This window comes from Notechis scutatus, chromosome Z, assembly GCF_049901735.1.
Source record: "Notechis scutatus isolate UNSWTSFEM ecotype Mainland chromosome Z, rNotScu1.2, whole genome shotgun sequence".
Classification (NCBI taxonomy): Eukaryota; Metazoa; Chordata; class Lepidosauria; order Squamata; family Elapidae; genus Notechis; species Notechis scutatus.
Window position 1 is genome coordinate 28,532,620 of NC_142025.1, and position 22,806 is coordinate 28,555,425.

General features: G+C 36.9%; 1 protein-coding gene across 2 annotated transcripts in view; it reads right to left on the reverse strand.

Annotated features, from left to right (window-relative positions):
- Positions 1-22,181, reverse strand: part of KCNH8 (potassium voltage-gated channel subfamily H member 8) — a 268,908-nt gene extending 246,727 nt beyond the window's left edge. For both annotated transcript variants that reach the window (XM_087945074.1, XM_087945073.1), the window contains exon 1: positions 21,977-22,181. In XM_087945074.1, the coding sequence (XP_087801200.1) occupies positions 21,977-22,052 (76 nt within the window). In that variant the 5' untranslated portion in view covers positions 22,053-22,181. The remainder of the gene's footprint in view (positions 1-21,976) is intronic.
- Positions 22,182-22,806: the final 625 nt, after the last annotated feature.

Sequence of the window (22,806 nt, forward strand, 5' to 3'; positions counted from 1 at the left end):
GTGCAAAATCCTATTTCTAAAGCTCTTACAGTTTTTACTGATGGCTCACCTACACGAGGTGTGGTCGTCTGGCAGATTCAACAACAATGGTATTCTAAATTTACTGTCACTCAGACTTCAGCTCAACGTGGTGAGCTGGCTGCTGTGATTTTAGCTTTACAATTGTTCAATGACCAACCTATTAACTTGATTGTTGATACTCAATATGTGTATTTAGCTCTGCAATCTCTTCCCTTTTCTTATTGTGCTCTCTCTTTGGATAAGAATTTGTTATCCTTGTTTTTATCTTTAAAGAATAGTTTGGAAACTCGCTTGTATTCCTTGTATGTAGAACATATTCAGAGTCATACTCTCTTTACTAATGCCTTGACTGAAGGAAATCGGAAGGCAGATGAATCCTTAAAGGATGTTGCATCTTTGTTTGTTGACTCTGTTGATAGCCATTCTTATTTTCATCAAAATGCCAAGTCGCTTGCAAAGCAATTTAAAATTTCATTATCTCAAGCCCGGGATATTGTCCGTGCTTGTCCAGCTTGTCAGCAAATGGCAGTTCCCTTTCCAGTGGGTGTCAACCCACGAGGAATCCAAGCTAATCAAATTTGGCAAATGGATGTAACTCAATTTTCAACCTTTAAGCCATACTGTTATCTTCACACATCTATTGACACTCATTCACATTTCCTTTGGGTTACTGCTTTAAAACATGAACGTACTTCAGATGTTATTTCTCATTGCCTATCCTCTTTTGCTGTAATGGGTCGGCCTTCTAAGTTGAAAACTGATAATGGCCCAGCTTATATTAGTAAGGAATTTCAAACCTTTTGTCAGAAATGGAATATTACTTTGGTACACGGAATTCCTTATAACTCTCAGGGTCAAGCTATAGTTGAGCGAGCTCATCGTACTTTTAAGGCATTGCTTCAAAAACAATTACAAACTGAGTCTGGCCCTTACCATCTGCGAAAGATTCAAAATCTCATTGCTGTAGCATTATATACTTGGAATTATTTAACCTTTTTAGATTCTCTTGCAGACTCACCTGTTAATTTGCATTTTCGAACTACTGAATCTTTAGCAAGGCCTTTGGTAAAGTATCGCCAAGCTCCAGATCCAACCTGGAAAGGCCCTACACCGCTGATCACCTGGGGGCGCGGTTACGCTGCCGTGGAAGATCCTTCTACTAGACAAGCAGTGTGGGTTCCAGCACGCTGTGTTCGTCCATATCATGGCATGGCGTCAAGGCCTTCACAACCCGATTCCGGATTTCAATCTTCATCTGAACACAGAAGTTCGGCTTCCAAGGTCTAAGCGCCCACAACTCATCACTTGGGAACAGGTTAAATCTACTACATATCAAGCTCAACAACAACTGCAACAAGCCTCATTACCTCAGACTCCTGAAAATCTTGTTGCTGCTGTTTTTGCTATTATTACTGCTAATTCTGTTACAATTTTACTTTGTATTTTCTTGTTTATGGTTAATGGTGTTTCTGCTCAAAATGACACTTCTGTGGTTCGTCTTAACCCTAATTTGTGAGTTCGTCATGCCCAATACATGTTTATGACCCATGGCACAAATATTACTTTTTGTACTATGAGCCCCCAATGGCATTTGGTCAAATTTCTTTTACCCCTAACTTGATCATGTCTTCTACATTTATTGTCTCACAACTACAATCTATTTCACACTCCTGGCTATTTTCTAAACCCCCAATGCAACTGAATTCTGTCCGTTGGCGTTACTTGAAAGTTAGTCAATTTACAAGGGGTCTGTGTTTCTGTTGTCATGCTAAACACACTTGGCTTCATAATTGGTCTGATTATGATGCTGCCCAGCACATATTAAAAAAGCTGGGGAATTATAGTTATTGTTCTAACTACTATTGGTTGTCAGGTACCTTTAATTCTTCTTTGTATGGACTTAATATAGCTCCTGATATGTATCCTAACAATTTTCCTATTTTTAATGCCTCTGATCACTCTAATACAGGATCGATATGCGCTGGATGGCAGCTTAAAGATCCTAATATGTGGTTCTTTTTTGATAAATATGCCACCAATGTACATCCTCAGAATTATCAATGTGCAGCTATAGGTTATTTTGCTCTACCTGTTCAAATAGGTACCCTCCCATCAACTCGACAGCGGCGTTCCTCTCTGGGGCCTACATGTAATGATGAAGTTATTATTGACACACAATTGTCTTCTGGTTCTACATTTGGCCGTGCATTGGCAGGGGCCGTTACAGGAGTCATTACTCTAGGCTCTTATTCTGGCATAATTGCTCAAGAAAACAGACGATCTATTCTTGGTCTCACCTACAGACTTGAAAAATCCATCAATGCTACTGCTGCTATTATTCGTGATTTGCAGCATGAAATAGAAGACTTAAATCAAGATGTCCTACAGCAACATTTTGCCATAGACTATCTTTTAGCCCGTCAAGGCGGGTTCTGTAAGTTAGTTGGACACCGTGGATGTGCTGTGCATTTTCATTCATTGAATAAAACTATTGAGGATGAGCTTGTCAATTTACAATCCTACATTCAAAATAATATCCATGCTCAGTACTCACCTTTAGAGTGGCTAACCAATTGGCTTCCTGATTGGTCTTGGCTCAGACAGTTTTTCTTTTATGTTATAATTATTATTATTGTACTAATTGTAACCTGTTGTTTTATTCAATGTATTCCAAATTTGTTTGCATTGTTTCGTTCTACTTCCTCTTCTTTAACTCCTTTACAGTTGCGATACATTCATAAATCTTTGAATCCTCCATTTAAAATAAAAAAACAAGGATATGTAGAGTTGTAATTGCAGGAACGCTCTTATCTTGGATGGGAAACCTCAGATTAAGAATGTTTACAAGTGATTACAACTCAGGCAAACAAAGTCACTAATGTAAAGGAGGATTAGAGAGAGGAAGTAAACGCGCTAGACTTTAACTAGAGATAATTAATGTTGTTAATTACTATGCTAGACAGTAACAAAGGTTGAGCAACAACCAAAGTTAACCAATGTTAGAGGATTACTAGAAATGTGTATAAATACAAGACTAGACTCCAATAAAATCATCATGATTCATTTGATCATGATCAAACACCTCGACTGCCTCATCATTGCAACATATAAATATGGTTAGAATCATTTACTATTGTTATCAGTATATGTTACTATTTCTTTTCTTTTTTTTCTTTTGTACAATGGTATGCCTGGATAATACACTGTATTCAAAATGCTTATATATAAATAAAAAAACATGAAAAGTTCTCCCAAATAAAAATTGATTTAAATATTATTATGCTTACTTCATTTAAAAAGATATGAATTGTCATTTAAAATACATGAATGGTAAGGGTGGAAAAAGTTTTTTTTCTCCTTTTGTGATTCATGACAAGAAAAAACAAAAACTGAAAAACAGGCAACAGAAGTTTACTAAGTTTCATCAGTGATGGAAAAACTAAAACTAACGTTCATTTAAGTGAGAACAAGTATATTACTCTTTGTACAAAAGATGCTCCTGAAGATAAAATTGGAATTACTGATTACAAGAATACAGGAAAACATTTGTTTTTATTAGACAGTAATCTAATGCTATTCATTTGTCACTGTAGGAACTTGTGCAGTGATCTCATTGTTCTTCTCCTACATGGTCTATTATACTTGTTATTTTTTTTAATCACACTCATTTCTTTTCTTTGTTATGCCATGCCATTTAAAATTATCCTCTTTTGGCATCTGTTTCCATTCCATGCTTTATTATCAGAATAGATATCAGTATGCATTTATTTGTATTCATAGATTCCATAAGAATTCCATAATACAGCAACATAGATAATAGGTTAAAACTATTGTGTTAAAATTATATAAGAGAAAACTAATACAAACCTGATCTATCAAATCCTATTTAAACCCCAAGTTTTCTTACAGCTATTGTGACTGAGCAAAATTTTTCAACATTTTTAGAGATTTCTAGAGAGTTATCCATTAGCAGAAGCAATACAATACCTTCCACACACAGTCTCGTAGAACTGGGGGATTGTATGGAAGAAGGGGGCCATATTAATTCAGAGGATCATCTATGGTATAATGGAGCTCCACAAAATGTGAAATGGCCTTTGCACAAGGCCAAATGTGACCTTGAAAGCTATGTTAGTCTTTCATTACTTGACAAATATGGCTACATAGTAATAATATAATAAAGGGAGGGAAGGAGTGCTAGTATTCAGCTGGTATGCACTGGTTCAGGCGAACCAATAACAAGGATTTGGCATGGGTCGCCGAACCGTAGTATGTTCTGGCTGGCCACGCCCCTGACCCAGTCGCCCAATCACTGCTGGCTTGCTTGCCCTGCCTGTTCAATGCTCACTCACCCCGCCCGCCTGATGCTCGCCCCTTAAGGTATTTCTTTTTTCCCCCTCCTGACAATCAGCTGTTCATATGATCAGCTATGCCGGGATTCCCTTAGCTTTCTTACTGCTTCACCCAGGAGGAATGCCCCCTTCCATTTTTGCCTTCCTGAGCCCCAGGGGAGCCTTCTGGGAGCAAAAACGCCTCCCAGGAGGCTCCCCTGAGGCCCAGAAGACCCAAAAAATGGGGGAGGGGGTGGCTGCAAAAAACAAAAAAACCCATGTCCACCAAGTCACACCCTCCAAGCCACGCCCAGACAAGTAGCAGTAAAACGTTTTGTATCCCACCACTGGAGAGTAGTAAAAGAATAGAATAGAAAAAAACTATCAAGTATCAGCACTCTTCTGTGTGAAATGAAGTGGAGATGAAGTTATACAAGTAGTTAAAAATCAAAGAAGGTATATTCATAATAGTGTTATTACATTAGAGAGAAAGCCATCCTAGTGAAGACGTTTGATTACAAATTCAGATTTCTGTAAATCTAAATCTAGCATGTGCTCCTTAGATTCTTGTATAGCTTTCTGTGCCCCTTTTATTAAGGTGACAAACTTTTTTACAATGAGGAGGACACAAATAAATTGAAGAAAAAAAACAAAGCCATTTGCGCGGCGCACTTTTATGCATGGTGCACTCTTACGCATGGTGCACACTTGCACGTGGCACACTCTTGCGCATAGCATACTCTTGCACGCGGCACACTCTCTCAAAACAATTCCCCTGTGTGGAACACATATGTCTCATAATCGTGTCTTGCCGCACTGTACTGAGCCTTGATGACTCGTCATGTCAAATACAAATACGTCACATCACATACAACGGATTGGATCGGCATCGATCAAATACGGAGATTTACAGATTAGTCTTCAAATATCAAAAAGGAGGACATGTAGGAGGACACTTTTCGAGAGAGGACAGAACTTACAAAAGACGGGCTGTCCTCCCTAAAGGAGGATGGTTGGTCACCTTACTTTTATTATGATAAATTGATAATAAAGGATTCACAATAGGAAAAAATGTTTGACTGAGGAGTCCAACTTACAGAGGAAATTAAAAGAGTTAAATATTTCTCCACCACCCCACCACCCCAAAAAATATTTTAACCAATATTTCAAGTGACTGATCCGTGCAAATATCTCTACTGATATACAGCCAAGTTTGACTTTCAGGGTGGTATTTGATATGCAATGAGAGAGTGAAACATTTTTCTTAAAAATCTGAACTGAATTACCTGAAATGTTAGATGTTTGCCCTGTAAAGCACAATACTTAACATCCTAAACCTTTGGTCCCGAATAGCATAATTGCAATAGAGATATAGCTATTCCCATGATAGTTAGCAATCCTAAGTATAGTCCTGAAGTTTTTTTATACATGAAAAAAATGAATAACTCTTGTCAATTTAACTGTGTTGCTTCATAAAGATGCATATCAGAGGTGGTATTCAGCAGGTTCTGACCAGTCCTGGAGAATCGGTAGTGGAAATTTTGAATAGTTTGGAGAACTAGCAAATACCACCTCTGACTAGAGATTTTACAGTATCTTTCCCCTGCCACGCCCACCAAGCCATGCCCACGGAACCGGTAGTAAAAAAATTTGAATCCCACCACTGATGCATATGTGCTGATCTGGTTACACCAAGTGTAATTGAGGTCTCTGCTTGCCCTATCAGGACAAAATAAGGAAGTATTTTGCCTTTCTTTCTACTATTTCATTATGGTATTAATACTTTAGTAAAAGGCTTTCTTATATGGAGTGGTCTTTGATGAAGTTTACAAGCTTTAGGTGATTATTAGAAATTAATTATAGTAAAACTTGGATGGGTTTATTTACAGAACATTTGGTAGTAGCTTCAGTAAATAGAAAATTAATGATAACCACATTGAGTAAATTAAGATCTTTATTTAAGAACTTTCTTTAAATGATTGAGAGGAGTTTTATCTTAAAATAATTAAACTATTCAACTTTGTAAGCATTACAGGAAGCCATGATTTTTTCTTGCTAGCTGCACTAAAGAAACACTAAATTATTACTGGTTGCTGTGATCATTACAAAGGCAATTGATAGAAAAGAATGATAAGCCTCTTCCTGTTTAAATGGAAAGTAACTATCAATTGTACTTTAAAATGTAAGTCCCATCTAAGTTTAAGAATTTACAAGCTGTATTCAAAATTACTGTGCTTATTCAAGTATTTAAGGACAAATATAGCTACCCATTCATTAAAAGGAAGATATAAAAATAAGACTAGGAGTGAAGAATCACTATTTATTCATGTTATTTACTCAGTAACTGCAGATGTGCAGTAAAGAAAAACACATGGGACAATTCTTCTGCGAAGGTCTCTGAGTAAAGATCAGCTGGTCATTTCCATCTTGTTTAGGTAGCCAACCAAATGTTAATATGATCACATTCAGGAGTCTCTGATCACCTATCTGAATTTGCCAAGGTTTGCTGAGGCAAAGCTTTCCAAAGTATATGGATCCCTTTGAGTCATCCATAAATGAAGCATTGGCACTTCATGTAGACCACTCACTTTCTCTCAGCATAATTTATTTATCCAGATTATTATAAAGTGAAACAAATAGATAGTTTCCTTGGAGAAATTCAGATGAATTTAATGTCATAAATTAAAAAAAAGTAATCTTTGCTTGAACAAAGCTACTGTCAGCTTTGGAAGCCATACTGAGATTCGATGCTTTCACAAGCCTGAGAAAGTGGGAGGGGGTGGATTCAATTGAGTAGCTCTAAATAGACAAAATAAAATTATTTTGTTGGTTCATTGAGTATGGCGCAGGATGAAATAAGGATCTTACTTTTGGACGGATTGTGATTGGGCCATGTGATGCGATGACGGCCAAGGGAGGTGGATTTGTAGTTTGGAAAATTGTAGGAAGCCCAGAAACTTTTAGATTCGGGATTCCACAGATGTGCCAGTTTATTATCCTAATAAAGGTACTTTTGAGATATATTTGTCGCGGAGTTATTGATTGGAATGGAGGTTTGCTGGAACACTGACAGGTGTTCCATACTCAGGCAAAATAGTCTAAACACCTCTGAACTGATTCAGATTTTGTTTTACAGCTTTAATTTGCTTTAATGTTTTACCCTGTTATTATATTGTTCTTTCAAATCAGGGTTCTAGATGTATGGTTTCTTGTACAATTTGTATAACCACTCCACTTGTAAAATGTGACTTTGCCAAGCTAAACATACGTTTATAAACAAAGCAAAATAACAAAAAAACCTACAACCACTTATAATAAAATGGCATAAGGGCTAAAAACATATATTCAAAATCCTACATCAATTTTGATATCTAAAATCCCACTGGTTAGAGGAAAAATACTATTTTGAAGGTTTACTAGAAGCCAAAAGAGTTGGGGACATCTAAATCACATGGTTATGCAGTCCCAAAGGGCAAGCACAATGACAAGAACGCCATACCATCTGATTTCTATAGATAATTTTGTTTCATGGAGGGGAGGGATGAACAGAATAGAACAGACATAATTGGAAATAGGTGTTCCCAGAAGCCCTATGCCATGAATAACTATATAAATGATAACGAACACGTTGAATTGCAGCCCACAAAATAAATGTGTTATATAATTAGTGGAAGATCACTTAAACATGAGCCAGCAGTGTACAGTAGCCACCAAAAAAAAACCTAATACAATCCTTGGTTGCATAAACAGAAGCATAGAATCAAAATCATGTGAAGTATTAGTACCACTTTATGAAACCTTAGTAAGACCATACCTGGAATACTGCATCCAGTTTTAATCACCACATTACAAAAAAGATGTTGAAACTTTGGAAAGAGTACAGAGAAGAACAAATAAGATGATTGAGAGCCTGGAGACTGAAACATATGAAGAATGGCTGCAGGATTTGGGTTTGGCTAGTCTAGAGAAAAGAAGGACTAGGAATGATATTATAGCAGTATTCCAGTATTTGAGGGGCTGCCACAAAGAGTGGTCAACTTATTTTCCAAAGCACCAGAAGGCAAGATAAAAAACAATGGATGGAAACTAATCAAGGAGACAGGAAATTAAGGAATTTTTTTCTAAAAGTGAGAAGAATTAACCAATGGAACCGCTAACCTTGAGAAGTTGTGAGTACTTCATCACTGGAGGTCTTTAAGAAGAGATTGGACAGCCATTTGTCTGAAATGGTATAGGATCTCCTGCTGGAGCAGGGAGTTGAACTAGAAGATCTCAACATCTCTTCCAGCTCTATTCTGATTGATTCTGATTAAACTATCTGTACTACTGTATTCTGAACCAATTGTAGCTTCTTCTTTCAGGACTGCCCTATGTACAATGCATTACAGTAATGCAAGAGAGAGGCGTAAGGGATAACTTCACATATTTTTATGTAGGAGCCATGTGCCAAATTATGCACCAGTTCTATCTGTGGGAAAATAGCCTTGTCCAGAATTACAAATGGAAAGAATCCAAATCCTGGTGTGCTTAAAACCCAATTGCTCTGTTTTAGTTGCTTAAGCTGAAGTCATGTCCCATCTTCACAGTGGCAAGTTCTTCAGGATCAACCTTGGAGCTAGACCTCCTTACTTTGGAAGTGTAGCTTATTTTCAGCAGTGCTGCTTGTCAACATTAAAGAAGTGGGGAAATAATCTCCCATCTCTTAAGAGAAGAAGATTTTTAAAATACCAGAACAGAAAAAATGGGATTTTAAGATGAAAAAAAACACCCTAACATGCTAAATCATATTTATCAGCAGTAGATCCTTATCAAAATTTTGGTATTAATATTCCTATGCAATTTATTTCATCTTACTGGTGATTGCTTACTCAGAAAATTAATTAAGATTGCTCAAAGTTAGCACCTTTCCAGTTAGCACAATTTCAGAATTGTGTTAATGCATGTCCATTGTGAAAGAGGCCTTTAAATGTTTTTCAATATAAGTCTGTCTAATGTAAATTTCTTGCATTTCACAAGAAAAAAAGGTGATATATATGAAATTCAGTTTAATTCTCATAGATACCAGAAAAGAGAAAAGTGACTAAAAATGAAGTTTCAGTTAGAGGATTCTAGAGAATCCAATTTCAACTCCACACAAAAATGGGCCATCTTTGTTTTGAAAAGACACCTATGGGAAGACAAATAAAATTATGCACATATCAGATGTTCGGCCTTAAACAAACTTATTCTCATATTAAAACCTCTACCTATATTAGGTCTGTTTGTGGGATATTGAGCAAAATGTGCCCAAACTGATCAATATTATATATTTTATAATTACCAGGGAATTCTGCCTATAATGTGGCTATGACTAAGGTTGATAACCTAGTCTATTATTTATTAATCTTACCAAAAATTATTATTTGGAAAGTCGATTGACAAAACCATGATGGCTGGTAAATCCAATATAACAGCCACTTTGGTGTAGTGGTTAATGCTGGCCTTAGAAACCATGAAGCTCTTGAGTTCTAGTGTTCGACATCTCTCTCTCCCACTCCCTACCTCCCTCCGTTTGTGTGTGTGTGTGTGCGTGTGTGTGTAAATTGTTATTACTTTTTTAAAAAGGAAGATAAAAACTAATACAAACTAAGGAAAGAAAGCTAAAAGTGCAAGAGAGACAAGTATAAAAACCAGAAAAGAAAAAGATAAGGAAGTAGCTTCTGATCTTCTTTACAGCAATTATAAGTACAATTATAGATTTTCCTCTTACTCTATGATTACAACTTAACTCTCATTTTTCTAATATTAACCTGTTTAATTATCAAAACTATAAATCATACATTCATTTTTTCTGTTTTACACAAAATAATCTATAAAAGGTTTCAATTCAGCAATAAATATGTTATGTTTTTTCTTGGATCTAAGAAGTCAATTTAGCCATCTCTCCAAGTTTTAGAGTTTTGTTAGAACTCTATTAACAATTATTTGCGTTTTTAATGAAGTGTCTATTAATCTCATCCACTTTATCATACTTGCAAAATTCTGTCAATATAGTTTTACAATAAACTAGAATTAGTTTATCTGATTATCTGATTCCAATCTAGTTTACCCAGGGAGACTAACATCATCTATTTTCTCTAGAGAAATGTCACTTCCTTTGTGCAAATTAGTATAATGTTGATGAAATGCTTTTTGTATGCCCTCATTGTCCACTTATACAATATCTCACTCTTGTAATTCCAATATAATTTTCTTCTCATAATTTATATCTAACCACTTCCATGGTTTATATGCAAACTTAATTGTTTCTGTTTTAGGTAATTCAAGCTTATTTCCATTTATCTTACTATTAATATAATTAATTGTCATTGTAAAAGTTTAATTTATCAAGAAATATTTATCTTATCTAGAAATGTCTTTAATTCTTCTTCTTTCCTGTATTTCATCCAAAGTAGCTTGGGTTTTCTCTTGACTTTTTTAAAAAAAATCATTATTGTGTTTTATAAAATGATGTCTAATAAAAGCTTTACTTGCATCGCAAAAAACATTTAAAACAATTTACACAAAAATTGTTTTTACATTATTTTTTATTTCTTTTTTCAATTCTCCACTATTGTTTCTTTCTGTACAAACATTTTGTTTAATCTCCATCTAAAATAACTATATTTTCTTTTATAAACCAAGCACATTTGAAAAAGACTTTCTGAAATCTTATACTAAGCTAAACCCCCAAATGCTAGAGAATTCCTGAAGCTTGGTATTCAGACAAATTACTCATCAATATACACATATATAATATAAGCATATTCATACACCATTCAGAGAAACATAAGAACTAAGAAAGAAACTGAAAGACCAAAACATATGGTCTCCAGAAGCCAACAACCAGATAAGCAGGTATTAATACCAGGCAAACAAGCAAGCAGAAACCAATATCCTAATCAAGGAACTGCCAAGAAGAAAACACATGGCAAATATTGTATATAAACAGATAATAAATTTTATGCTTTCAGTTACTGATGATGTTACCTAGATGGATAATGAAATATCTGCAAGCAAACAACCAAGTTCAGAAAGCGTCAAGGATTCCACAGTCCAACACTGAACTGCATATTTCTTCTATTGGAAACAATAACAATTGAAGACCAAAAAACTTTATAACAGAGATGCAAAAAGCACAGACCAGAAACTACATATGGCCCAACATCATTCTTGTTAAGACCTAGATGAGAAAAAATTTTGTAATTAAATGCTTCAAGCTTTAAAGAACCTATATTATTCATTTTATCTCCAGAAGGGTCGTGACATAGTCAATTTTTGGAATGTAGAGTTTGATATGATGCACAAAGTCTGACTTGGCACTCAAGCTAATATAAAGAAGTAAATTTTATGAGATATGACTAGGGATTCATTTGGAGCTGGTTTTCTACTAAAGCCTACCATGCTATGTATTTATATTGTCTTGCATTCTGATACATTAAACAACTCAATAAGCTTGGTAATTCTGAAAAATAGTATTATAAAAACCCAGTCTAGCTCAATATCATGGAAAAAGAAAAATAAGAAATCCAAGAAGAAACAAGCAAAGAACTCTCTGATAAACTGAAAGACTAAAAAGATGACAAAAATTTGAAAGAGGGGCACATAATTAAGGCAGAATACCATCTAATAGTCTGAGCTTACAAAGATGAAGTCAGAAAAGCTAAAGCTCAGAATGAAGTAAGACCTGCAACAAATGAAAAAAATTAGTTTAAACAATTTTTAACATAAAAACAATAAAAAAGTAAAAAAAGAATTCCACTAGAGAGAAAATGACTGGGAAGTAACAAACAGTAGAGAAAAAGCAAAGCTGCTTAATTCATTATTTGCATTTGTCTTCATGCAAAATAATAATACAGCCAACCACCAAAAACATAATTGTAAAAGACATACTAGGGATACAGATTAACATAAGAAAAAGTAGGTAAGAGAACACCTTTCCATTCTAGATGAATTCAAATCAATGGAACCTGATGGATTACATCCCAGAATTCTGAAGGAGCTGGCAGATGTGATCTCCAAACCATTGAGACATATCTTTCATAGATCCTGGGAACTACTAGAAGACTGGAAAAGAGCTGATGTGGTTCCCATCTTCAAAAAAAAATGGGGGTGGGAAACCTGATCCAGAAAACTACAGACCAATCAGTCTGACATCAATACCTGGAAAGATTCTGGAAAAGTTAATCAAGCAATAGATCTGCAAACACCTAGAAACAAGCAAAGTTATAACCGGAACCCAGCATGGATTTGTCAAAAACAGATCATGCCAAACAAATATTATTTCATTTTGACAAAGTGACTAAATTAGTGGACCAGCGAAACACAGTGGACAAATCAAACTGGATTTCATTAAGGCATTTGATAAAGTAGACCACAACTTACCACTTGGTAAGCTAAAAAATGTGGGATAGCATTATCACCAGATCTGTAACTGGCTGAAAAAGCACACTCAATGTATAGTCCTTAATGGAACTTCTTCTACATGGAGTGTAAGCAATGCAGTACCCCCAATGCTCAGTTTTAGGCCCAGTACAGTTCAACATCTTCATAGGCAACATCTTGATCAGTGCTGCCTGTGGTTTGATCTAAGCATAGTACACAAAATTGTCTGCTACAACGTCTTGCCTATCAATTACTTCTTCAGCTTCAACCACAATAATAAATGGGCAAACAATCGATACAAACTCAAGGTAAACTGCTTCAAACTCGATTGCAGAAAATATGACTCCAGCAACAGAGTGGTCAATGCCTGGAATACTCTACCCAATTCCATTGTTACAGTCTCAAAACCTCACAGTTTCAATCTCAAACTGTCTACTATGGACCTCAGCCCATTCTTAAGAGGTCTTTAAAGGGGGCGTGCATAAGCACACCAGCATGCCTACCATCTCTGTCTTACTGTCCCCATTTATCTGTATTTACTTTCTTTGTTCGTGTTTATGTTCATACCTATACTTGTTGTCTTGTACATGTTTGACAAACAAATAAAACAAATAAATAAAACAATCAATTTACATGAGGGAGTTAGAAGGGGAACTCATCAAATTTGCAGATGACACCAAGCTGGCAGGGATAGCCAACACCCCAGAAGATAGGCTCAAGATGAATCTTGACAGACTTGTCCTATCTTTAAAAAAAATGAAATTCAGTGTAAAGTCAGGTTTTACACTTAGGCAAGAAAAAAATAAATGAACTGGTAAATAAAAAAACTGAACATGATAAGTGAAACCTGGTTCAAACAGTAACTGTGAAAGGGATCTTGGAGTCCTAGTGGACAATCACTTAAATATGAGCCAGCAATGTGCAGCAGCAGCCAAAAAAGCCAATACAATCTTAGGCTGCATTAGCAGAGGGATAAAATCAATTTCACTTAAGTATGAGTACCACTTTATAAAGCCTTGGTAAGATCACACTTAGAATCCAGTTTTGGTTATCATATTATTAAAAAGATACTGAGACTCTAGAAAGAGTGGTTGGTATTACGGTGGGAACAGCTGGAAAATAGCAGAGCTCCGCTGAGCTCTGTGAAAACCAGCTGGCAACTGGTGTCAGGAGACCCTACAGGGTCCTAGCAGCCCTGGAGAGGTGGTGAAGAAAGGAGAGTTGCTTCATTGACCATGAGGTAAATTGCAATTTCCTCATTAGGTCCAAAGAAAGCTCCCCTGAACAGCAGCAGGGCTGATGGTCATTTTGGCAAGTTACAAACTGTGACAACCGGGACATTAAGATTTGTGCTGGACCAGTGTGAGGACACAGCATTGAAACTGGGTGAGACAATTTCTAACTTTTATGCTAGAGATCTAACCCAAGTTTAAAAATTCCAAAAATAATGTCCAAGTAGTAAGAAAGCAGTGACCGGATACAGGGAGAAATATTAAAGACCCAAAGGTGAAAGAAACGTTAATGGAAGCTTTAAAACATGGAAAGCTTGGAAAAGATTCATCCATTTCTTGAAAAGGGATTATTGGGAACAATTGCCTTTTTATTTTTAATCCCCCTCAATCTGTTTGACAATCAGCTGTTTGATGCTATCTAATGCTGGAATTGGGAGTAGGGGAGCCATCTACTGGAGGAAAAAGAGCATTACAGTTGGGACCATTAGTGAAAGTAACAATTGTTTAACCCAAATAAATGAAAGAAGAGAAAGTAAACAACATCCGGAAGGCCATCTGACCTTGATTCTATTCTGGTAAGCAACTTAGATGTTTGGAAACATTTAGTGATCTCTCTGAAAATCTCTAAGACAAATTGAACTGCAAATAAATATTAAAACTGCTTATTGAATAGTGGACTGGAAAGACTGGAGAAATTTGCCAGGCCATTTTGAATATGAATTATCTAAGCTACCTGATAGAACATCCTACAAGATCAAAAAAAAGGGAAGGTGATACAAGAAAAAAGAAAAGAAGAAAAACTAAATAAGACTTTAAAATTTGGACAATTGGGAAGAAGCAAATTTGAAAATCACTAAATAACTTTTAAGAACTATAAACTTAGGGGACTTGGGGGTATAATTCTGGGATTTATTTAATTTTAGTAATTTTAGAGTTTTCAGATATTGGGACAATGGAGCCCTAGGGGGCGTGTGGAGTAAATTTTAATATACTAAATTATTGCAAAATGACTCAACAGGGAACAATAGAGATGTATGAAGAAAGGTTATCAATGCTTAAAAGTTTATACGAAACAGTGATAAAGAAGTGTAGAAGACCCTCAACAAGAGGGAGAGGAATGACTATAATACTCAGAAAACAGATGAAAAACCAGAAGGAGTGTGGGAGGAGACAAAACAAAACAAATTGCAAGAAGATGAAAACACTGAAGAGATAAGAGTAATAAGTAGGAATCAAATAGATAATTCTTTAAGAGTTTACAATAGAAAGGGTGATGGGAAGTCTCCCCAAAATAATGAAAGAGCTATGGATGGGTGCTCAAATTATGCTGCATAAGGAGACAAGGGGTAAGCCAGAGGGAATATTTAGTTGTATAAAAATGGTAGAAAGAGAAATAAAGTCCCAAGAGAGAAATATAAAAGAGGGACCAAAAAGTCAATAAATGATGAAGTCTCAAAAGTGTAAGAGATAATGGATAGAAATAAAATAACTCTCAATATGGTGAATGTATTAGAAATTAAAAAAGTAGAAAATATAAATTGGAAAAGCATATATAGATAGATAATAGAATTTACTATAATCATAAGCAATTAAGGTTAGAAGGTAGATGCAGTAACCTAACTGTATTGTTATTATTAACGATGTATAAAAATATATTGAAACTTATTTTAGGGGATTGGAGCTACAATCCCAGGATTGATTAAATTTGGTTAATTATTGGTCCTATTGGTGTTTTTAAACAATTGGGATATTGGATTTATAGTGGAATATTGAGTAATTTTTAAAATATTAAAATACTAGTGATTTAACAGGAGATAACAAACATACTGCATGAAGAAATGATATTGAAGCTTATAAGTACAATGTGCAGGTTAAGGTCAGAAGTTGGAAGACTAGGATTATGATACCTAATTTTACAGTATTATTATTGCTAGCATTGTGTAAAAAATATATCAACTCAGTCAATAAACTGTCTCCAAAATATGTTAAAAGAAAATTACAAATAAACATATATATAGAAAGAGTGCAGAAAAGAGGAACAAAGATGATTAGAGAGCTGGAGACTAAAACATATGAAGAATGGTTGCAGAAATAGGGTATGTCTAGCCCGGTGAAAAGAAGGACTAGAGGTAACATGATGGCAGTGTTCTAACATTTCAGAGACTGCCAAAAGGAAGAGGGTGTGTGTGTCAATCTACTCTCCAAAGCACCAGAATGCACGACAAGAAACAATGGATATAAATTAATTAAAGAGAGAACTAAGGAGAAACAGTGGAACAGCTGGCCTTTAGAAGTTGTGAGTGCTCCATCATGGGAGGCTTTTTAGGAAGATACTGGACATTTGTCTAGATTAGTATAGGGTGTCCTGTTCGAGTAAATGTGTCATGGCTCCATCAGAGCCTGAGTCCATGAAGGAGGATGAGCCAGATGGAGGTCGAGAATGTGGTTTCATTGACTCCAGAGGAATGTGGAGAGGAGCAGGATGAGGCAGCCCTGGATCCCTCAAGCCTGGGATGGCTTGCCACCAGGGAATGGGGGCAGGATGACCGAGAGAGGGATGAAGAGAGGGTAGGCAATAGAGAGGAGGAGTGACGGAGCTCAGGCCATGAGGAAAGATCACCCCATCCTGATCCTCAAGCACAGAGAGTGGAGAAAAGGCAGGAATAGTGTAGGTCAATCCGACAACTCAGGAGGAGAGCACCCCGCCCCTCTTCACAAGACACACCTGGGGACTGAGACTTAAGGAGATGCCATGCGGGAGGGTCACTTGACAGGAGCAAGTACTGAATTTGTGGAGTTTCTTGTGCCATTGCTAACATCTGAAGTTTGCTGGACTCCTTGCCTTGTTTGCTGCCTTGTTCCTTGGCCACTTTGGACTCCTTGCCTTGTTGCTGCCTTTTTTCCTTTACCTTGCTGGACTTCTTGCTTTAAAACTGTCATGCTAACAGCATTTTGCTGGACTACTCACAGCCAGAGGCTGTTTGAAATGTGTGTTTGAGAACTTTGCTTCAAGACTTGTCATAAATGTGAGAGTGTTTGGGGAAAGTTGGAACAATAAAGGGGAGTTCGAACTATCAGCTGGCTGTGTTGCCTCCATGCCTTGCTCTGGGTCATCACAAAGGAATTGGACTAGAAGACCTCCAATGCCCCTCTCAATTTGGTTTATCTGTTTAGATTTCTTGAGTTTTAGTAATTACTTTCAATTTCTTACATTCAATTTTCTTAGGCAATCTGAAATTTACTTTGAAACCCATTTGCTTTTCTTTTTCTTTGTTTTCTTTTCTAGTTCTCATCATATTGATTCTATTAGAGGTAATGAAGAGGAAGATTTGCCATTCACTGCTAATGATGTGTTGGTGCGACAGTGATGAATACACTCAAATGTGTTTAAAATATGACACCTCATAGGCTCGAAATATGTTGGTAACCACAGGGGCAACATCTTGTAATGTGACCTGGGATCCAGTTACTCTATTCAGTTTACTGTTTTTTAGCTTCTTCATAAGCTGGGTGTGTGAAGAAATAAATCCAGGAAATAAGTCTATTTGGGTAATTGGTTTGTAGTGGATTTATATTCAGTGTCTTCATGGAGTAGGACATGCATATGACTCCTTTTGAAGAGGCCTTTCCTCAATCCAGATATATTGGACAACTACTGCCCTGTCTCCAACCTTCTTTTGGGCCACAAAATAAGCTCTAGGATTATTTTCAGGAGAGATGTCTTATTTTATTTTCCATATATGGGAGGCCCACTTCTTCTGCTTGCTCAGGGATGGTCAGGAGGCTGTGCAGCATGCCAGTGCACTGTCACAAAGTGGGAGGGTGGAGCTGCCTCACGTGCGCTGCATCAGCTTACCTCAGGGCCCCTGCAGCTGTGCCATCCACACCCCGACACCTGCCTCACCTTGTGGCCATGGCACCAGCAAATAGCTTGGCCTCCTGCTCCATTACGACCATGAGTAAGCATAAGTGGCTATATGGGCTCCTGCTGCACATGGGTGCTGCTGCTGTGTTGGGGCATGGATGGCCTGGCTGAAGGGGCTTTGAGGCACGGGGGTAGGATCACCACCATCTCACTTCACCTCATGGCCACGGCATCATGAGCAACCAGACAGAGTGAGCAGGCAGGCAACTGTGCAAGTCTTAAGTAGGGCTTATTTTGGGGGTAGGGCATGCTAGGGCTATTTTCAGGATAGGCCTTATTTTGGGGGGAATGGGGTATTTTTAGGAAAAGTTCTTTAGAAAACAGGGCTATTTCATCCACAAAGTACTTTAGAAGAAGTATATTCTCTGGATACTTTTGGTAAGAAATCTAGGCATGAAATAAAACACCATTAAGCTTCTGTAAATAAGTAGGACCTAGATAATGGAACATCTAAAGATCTCTTTCTTAGCAATATTCAAAATTGTGGATCCTGATATCTTTGTAGACTTCCAGAGAAGGTTATGAGTAGGAAGCAGTGCCCTGAAAGCTAGATCAGAGCAGGAAATTCAAGCCTTTGTGGACAAATTCACAGCAGTATGTGACAACTTCAGCCTCCTCATCAACATAATGTGATGCATCAGCCAGTTCTGAAAGCTCCGAAAACCCAACACCAACAGCCCACCATTACAGTTAGGGGACAAAAGCTACAAGCAGTGGACTAATTTACATACCTGGCAGCACCCTCTCCCATCCAGTGACAATTGAAACTGAGGTCAACTGCAGAATTGTCAAGGCAAGCTCTGCATTTGGCAGACTACTAGCCAACATGTAGGACCACTGTGGAATTAAGCCTTGCTACAAAGCTAAAAGTTTCCCAAGCAATAGTACTAACTACCCTGATGTATGCCAATGAAACTTGGACTGTATACAGGAGGCACGTAGGCAACTGAATCACTTCCACATGACCTGCCTCCGTAGAATTCTAAGGATCCAGTGACAGGACAAGGTGCCAGACAGAGAAGTTCTTTCCAGAGCAGGCCTGCCATCAGTTCACACCCAGCTGATGAAAGTCCAGACACACTGGGCAGGCCATGTTGCAAGGATGCCAGATCCTAAACAGTTCTTCTATGGTGAGCTGTTTCAAGGAAAGTGATTGCATGGGAGACAAAGGAAGCGATACAAAGACACGTTGAAAGCCTCCTTCAAGTCCCTGGATATTGACACCACCTCCTGGGAAACCCTGGCACAAGATCGATTGACATGGCGCATACTGATCCACCAAGGCTGCCAGAGATCTGAGGACAGAAAAGCAACCATAGCACATCTCCATCTGGCCTTCCACACACTGGGAAGAGGTTTGACCAATATCTGAAAGCTGCAACATGCATGGAACAAAACAGACTGAACTCAAACAGTTGGGAGTTACCATTTTCAAGGAACTATATGGCTGTTTGGCTGTTCCAGATGCCACATGTTGGAGGTTGTACCATATGTCATATGTTGGATGTGGCATCAATTCATTTGAAGAAGCAGGTTCATAACTTGGGAATCAAACTACTTTTTATTTATACAATTAATACTAGTATTTATTGGCATTTTTCAGCCACTCCACTTCAAATGGATTCTGGATAGCGAACAATTAAATAACATAATTAAAATGAACAATTAATACAATAAAATTCTAGTATGTTACTATATGTAGCATGTTATTGCAAATGAAACCATATTGAAAATTTGATATCATAGCTGTCACCAAAGTTTTTACATAAATCTCAAATTTTTGTATACCATGATATTCCCTCTAGGAATATTAGATATTAATAAAATCTTCAAACTGTAGTAGGGGGCTATCATCAATGTGGCCTGTCTCTCATATAGCCTTTGGGGAAGAAGATCTTTCATCTCATCTAATAAATTACCATATTTCTATGTATGAGTGTTACATTTCACTTATTAAACTCTGCTGCTGTCTACATCATATCTATTTAATTCAAGAAATTTGACTCAAGGTCTGATGTGAGAAATTCATGTTGGTTAAAAATGATGAAATTGATTTTTATATCATTATTTCTCTCCCCTCCTGGATATTTATACTTTAATGATAGTGCTATATAAATCAGAACATACTTTTCAACATGAGCAGGAATTGTTTCCTATACCACTGCCCAGAATTAGAATTAATTCTCCATTGGATTAAAGATGTATTGCTGGATTAGAGTCTTACTGATGACAACACAATATATCCTCTGAAAGGTTTAAATTCAAAGAAGTTTAATTAATTATAGCCAATGTTGTTACTATGTAATCTAAATTTAGTACTTACAGCATCAGAATAGTATTATCAATGAAGAACTGAAATTTGTCCTGAAACAAATTATTGAATTTGAAAAAATATATCTCACACTGATGTTCATTTTGGAGTTGTTTATGTCTTTAAATTTTCCCCATTGAAATATGTAAAAAGTGTTTTCAGTTGAATCATGTTTCACCCTCAATAATAATATTTACAAGTCACATTAGAAACAGAACCAGGCAGTCCATCCCATGTCAAGTAATTTAAGTTATATTTAGATGCACTGTAGATACATTGTCCATCATATTAACTGTAATGCAGCATTCAATTCTTCAGAATCAAGCTTCTTTGAATAGCTCTACATAACTAAATGTGGGTATGTTCCTTTAATGTACATATGCAAGTAAATCTGACTTGGTGTGTAGCATTTATTTTTTCCTTTTGTAGTAAAGAAAATGCATGAATATTAACTATATAGATTATGCTTCACTAGTTTGCCAAATCCTGTAAAATTTTATCTGTGTGGATTAGCTTCCATTTGGAAATACTTGGGTATAGTTTGTAATTAAATTAAAATTATGAAAATGGAATAAGACTGAAATAAATTGAACAAAGTGATTATTTTATGTGAAAATAAAAGCTAAAGTTTTAATTGAATTTTGCTGTTCCAAAATTAGTAGAAAATACAATTCATTTGTTACAACTGATTTCTGTGTCTTAGGACAGCAATTAACATATTAAAACTCACAAAAGACTAGGAATGCTGACTTCAATACAGTATTCATTGGCAACCCTCCCCCTAAGAAATATAGCATTTTTAATAATGGTAATCATTAATCACAATTTTTCTCAGAAGCAAACATGAAATTAACAATATTATGTGTGCACTGTTATTTATTTATTTAAATAGCTACACCAAAAATATCAAAGTTGATAGCAATATGTATACAAAACATTAAAAATGTTGTGTGTGGATGTGCATGTAAGCTTGTGCATGTGTCCAATTATTCAGACATACATAAACAAGCATATCCATGTGAATACAATTTATCAAAAGGAAGCCATTGCATAGAGATTAACTGAAGCAGCATGTGTGTTCCGAATGAAAGAAAAAATGTCTTTGTAACTCATTAACAAAAACTCTAAGAACAGCTAGAATATTAAACATAGTTGCAAACAAGCTTAACAAAGATAGGTCTAGATTTAGAATGTGGATGATATGGACTGGAACTATCCAGGGTCCTGAATATTTGCCATTCTCTTTTTTCCCCCTTCTCCACTGCTGTAATAAACTCATTCATTAAGCGGACAGATATGGACTTCATTCAGATCTCCGACAACAGCTGTCTAGCCAATATAAAACCTAGTTTCTAAATATTAATCTTTTAAGAGATTTTTTTAAAAAAATAAATAAATCCGCAATTCAAATATGCTCATTTGTCCCTCTCCCATACCCACTATACCATACTTAGAGGCAGTGAAAACCGGTGCTCAGGTGGGCGACGGGAGGTTAGCAGAAACGGGGAGGGGACCTAGCTTGGATCATAGTTTCTTTTGTGTATGCCAACGTTTCTAAGCGCACAAAGAGAATAAAGATAATAAGAGACCCCTTACAAATAAATTGTAAAGTTTGATCCAAGCTATTTCATGGATCTCTTTTCCAAGCCACAGCTGGACCCTGAGCTAGAGGCAGAAGGATACTTCTCTTCCTATATCACGAGAAGCTCCCCGCCACTGATAAGGAGATAAGGCTTCCCTGGGCGAGACTTACGTGTGCCGTCAAACCTAGTCGCGATCGTGTCCAAGAAGGTATTTTGAGGTGCCAGTAATCCTTTCATAACAGGCATTTTTCCAGCACGGTGTGAAATTCTCCATCAAAGTTTGCCTGGAAAGAATGGGTCGTCGGAGGAGGGCAGAGGAGGAGGAGGAGGAGCACCGCGGACTTTCCGGCATCGGGAATGGATGCTACTTTCGCTGCTGCCGCTCCTGCCGACTTTAACCAAGCCGAGAAAGCGCCCGGTTTACCAACGCTGCGAACACGCTTGCGCGCGCGCTCAAACTGGCCACCGCCCCCTAACTCGGCCCCGCTTTGCCCTGAGTACCTTGGAATCAGACGCTTCGGGTGGTATCTGGAGGAGGCACGCGTCCTGCACTGCCGGGATATTCACTGTAACCAGAGAAAGAAATGCGTTTTGGCGGGGGTGGGGGGTGGGGGGAATGGCGAGCATTAAAAGCCTCTGGTTGAGGAGCGAGAGCACTAGAAGAGGGAGCCTGTAGACGAAACATTCTCCCCACCCACCCACCATTCTTTTATTTACATTTATAATAAACAATTCACAATTCAGTGGATAATATATTGTGGGGCCAGAGATATAACTGTATTTAATTAAATTATATAGGAATCTGGAATAGAATAGTAGACAGTCCTTATGCCTTTGTTGATAGTTCCTTTATTGGTTGCCTCTAGACAGATAGTAGAAAACACTGGAAAACAGGAAAGAGTTTAAATATTTCCAGATATGTTGAAAAAAAAATCACACTAATAAAAAATCGCCCTCCCCCTGAAAAAAAGACTATATAATAGTCACATAGATTTTTCCT